Below are 3,161 nucleotides of genomic sequence, written 5' to 3'. Positions count from 1 at the left end.
GATGATGGCATGTTGAGGAGCAACTGACATTTACCATGCATGCACATATACATAGAGCTTGGGTTCCTGTGTACATACACATGTGCTGGCTAGCGCTATTGCACATGGATTGACTAGGTGCAGGCAGCGGGAGGCATCACATGTCCTGTTGTCTCCATTTATACAAGCATGATGAGGCTAGCAAGTTCACAGTCATGCACCCTTCTCTTTCTGTGTCTTCTTAGCCATGTTGCGGAGGTTCTTCCATTTGTGGCGGAGTGACTTCATCAATTCTTCAGCAACATCCTCCTCGGTTGTGTTTGCCTTGGCCTTAATGCCTACCATGGTGGCGGCACCTTCAGTTCCGCCAAATTTATTAATAAGTTCTGCAATCCGAACCTTCACCTCCTGTGGATTGATAAAAGCATACAACATTACAGGAGGGTGTCTTAGGGTTAGCCCATGCAAATATTTCATCAGGATGTATGATGTGTGAAACAGGGGGGTGTATCTACGCCCGTGGCAGCTACCCTGCGAAACCCTGCCTTCCCCGGTATTTCGGGGCACCCTCATCCAGTCACCCTAGTCAACTTCTCAGTGGATCGCTCAGGTTTCGCACCCACCACCATTTCCAACGGAATCTGCCAGGTTGACAGCGGCCCAACTCCATTCCTGGTCAGCTCGCGGGTTATCTTTACCCCAGGTCACCACCGTCCATCAACTAAGGGGGCAATGTCTTCCACCATCGGAAGGACTTTAACCCTAACGAGTATCGATCCCGGGATCTCTCGGGGGCAATGGTCGCGCCTTACCAGTGGTGCCAAACCCTCTATGGATGTATGTTGTGAATAGTAAAGAATCCTGGACCATGACACCTTACCGGGATGTCCTTGAAGTTGGATGCAGACATGATGTCCGAGTGAAACTCCTTCTTAAGCAAGCCCGCCATCTCCTGTGCGGTACATTTTGTCCTCTTGCTGCAGTCATTGCTTGCAGCAGACTTTGCACGCTTCCGGACCTGCTGACCCTGTGCTCCCACGTCTCCCTGGCAGAGTGCATTCAGACCCGCAAGAAGGAGTGCAAGCTCAAACTGCTTCAGCCCCCCAGACAGCAGGGCAGACTTCATGTCCTCAGTGAAGTGGTTGATAGCCTGCAGCTTGGGGTTGTTAAAGTCTGGGGCATACATGCCATTCGCCACCAGAATTCCACATACTGCAAAGGAGTGATGAAAGGAGCCCTCACTCCCACAGTAGAGTTTATACTGCTCAGGCCACTGGAGGATGGCCGCGAGGAGCCGGCCCTCGTCGGCCTTCAAATCCAGGTTGTGCATCTCCGCCCAAGTTTTGTGTTGGTCTGAGAAAAATTAAGATGCATCTCAGGAGCGTGATTCACCACCACTGCAGCAGTGTCCTCGACGACAGCCGCTTCTGCAGCATGGGTCGGCATCTGCAGCAGAGAATATTGTTAAACCCAATATGACAATAAACATTGTAAATATTTATGAACTGAGATCTTTCACAGAGGAAGGAAATGAGAACCCTAAAGTAGGGTCCGCCGCCTAGGTATCTTTAACCACCCGTTGGGACACCACATACCTTCACTTGTTGCTTGCTAAGCTTTGATGATAAGACAGTAAGCCTAGTGGATCTGCGAGTCTCAAATGGAGCTGAGTGGGTACTCTGTCGTCTGATAGGCGAGCGAGGCGACCGGATATTGTCAACAATGGCTTGAAGTCCTAGCTTTGCAAGGAATTCCTTTTGTTTGGCTATACGAATAGCACGCTCCTCATCCAAGCTTAGATTGGAATGCTGAAGAAATTCGGTCCTTGATGAACCCTGGACACTTTCCGGACCTGAGATTTTAGGAAACTGCATATGGATGAATTATATGGATGAAAATAATATGGTTTCGTGAGCTGGCCATCATGCAACATGACTTGCACCATGTGCCGTACCCTAACATATGTGCGTGTACGACAGGCAACCCAGCTCCTGTTCAGGGGCTCGGCTGTCACCCTGGCACCTGTACAACCCCGTGGCTTGCAGCCTGACATGTCCACTTACCTGCTGCAGCCCGCTGCCTGATGCCAGCGCCATCCCTGGCTGCAGCAGCTGCATTGCCCCCGGCCGCCCATCCTATTCCCCTGCTTCGGCGCCTTCGGCAGCCATGGCAGTGTCCTCCTCAGCGGCAGTGGCACCCATCTCCGTGTTGGGCTGGATGGGCAGGGCAGAACGGAGGAAAGAGGGACATGGAAAGGGTGGGGGCGGGCCGCGAGTAACTGAAAGCAAGGCTCAGGGGTGGCTTTGTGCCCAGCATGAACAAAGGCAGGCGACTGGGTTTTCATGAGCTGGCCATCATGCAACATGACTTGCACCATGTGCCGTACCCTAACATATGTGCGTGTACGACAGGCAACCCAGCTCCTGTTCAGGGGCTCGGCTGTCACCCTGGCACCTGTACAAACCCGTGGCTTGCAGCCTGACATGTCCACTTACCTGCTGCAGCCCGCTGCCTGACACCAGCGCCATCCCTGGCTGCAGCAGCTGCATTGCCCCTGGCTGCCCATCCTGTTCCCCTGCTTCGGCGCCTTCGGCAGCCATGGCGGTTTCCACCTCAGCTGTGGCGGCACCCATCTCCGTGTTGGGCTGGATGGGCAGGGCTAGTAATAGGAACCAAAGGGGATAACTGAGTTGTGTTCAGCCCACAAAGATTAGCTGGGAACAAGGCGCTAACTTCAGACAACACAAGATCGCCCGATAACTGTGCAAGCAAGCACAAGTCAGAACGTCGTTTGTTGGGGAATAGGGACGTCAAAAGTAACAATATACAATACATTTGGACCCAGTTTAATAAGGAAGGAAATCAGAGAACACAGCGTTACTGGCACATTGGGTGTCAGTAACAGTGAAGAGATGGCCGAGCGGGATGAAGTGCACGGTGGAGTCGGAGGAGGTCCGGAGGAGAACGAAGTAATGGCTATGATGAAGGCGATAAGAATGGCACGCGACGAAAACACCCAGAAGGGGACGATGCGGTGATCAACGGACTCCGCACCTTATCCCACGTTGTCTGAAAGCAGGCGCAGCCAGCTGCAACTAGGCCTACCCAGTTGTGTGTAAGAGGGAAAGGGGTGTCCCTAAACCGGCCGCAAAGGGTTGGCAACTACGCATGTTTTGCTGGGG

At 52.9% G+C, this 3,161-nt stretch overlaps 1 protein-coding gene across 1 annotated transcript; it reads right to left on the bottom strand.

Moving 5' to 3' along the window:
- Positions 1-192: 192 nt before the first annotated feature.
- On the bottom strand, positions 193-3,048 carry VOLCADRAFT_108747 (uncharacterized protein; the record flags this gene model as incomplete). Its single annotated transcript, XM_002959736.1, has 6 exons — positions 3,034-3,048; positions 2,475-2,624; positions 2,043-2,134; positions 1,575-1,665; positions 860-1,252; positions 193-387 (listed from the first exon to the last, which is right to left on the bottom strand). Exons 2-6 carry the CDS (start codon positions 2,610-2,612, stop codon positions 193-195), a joined length of 909 nt encoding a protein of 302 aa, XP_002959782.1. The 5' UTR covers positions 2,613-2,624; positions 3,034-3,048.
- Positions 3,049-3,161: the final 113 nt, after the last annotated feature.

Source organism: Volvox carteri, assembly GCF_000143455.1.
Source record: "Volvox carteri f. nagariensis unplaced genomic scaffold VOLCAscaffold_658, whole genome shotgun sequence".
NCBI classification, from domain to species: domain Eukaryota; kingdom Viridiplantae; phylum Chlorophyta; class Chlorophyceae; order Chlamydomonadales; family Volvocaceae; genus Volvox; species Volvox carteri.
The sequence above is the reverse complement of the archived record's forward strand: the minus strand, read 5'-3'. Positions and strand labels throughout refer to the sequence as shown.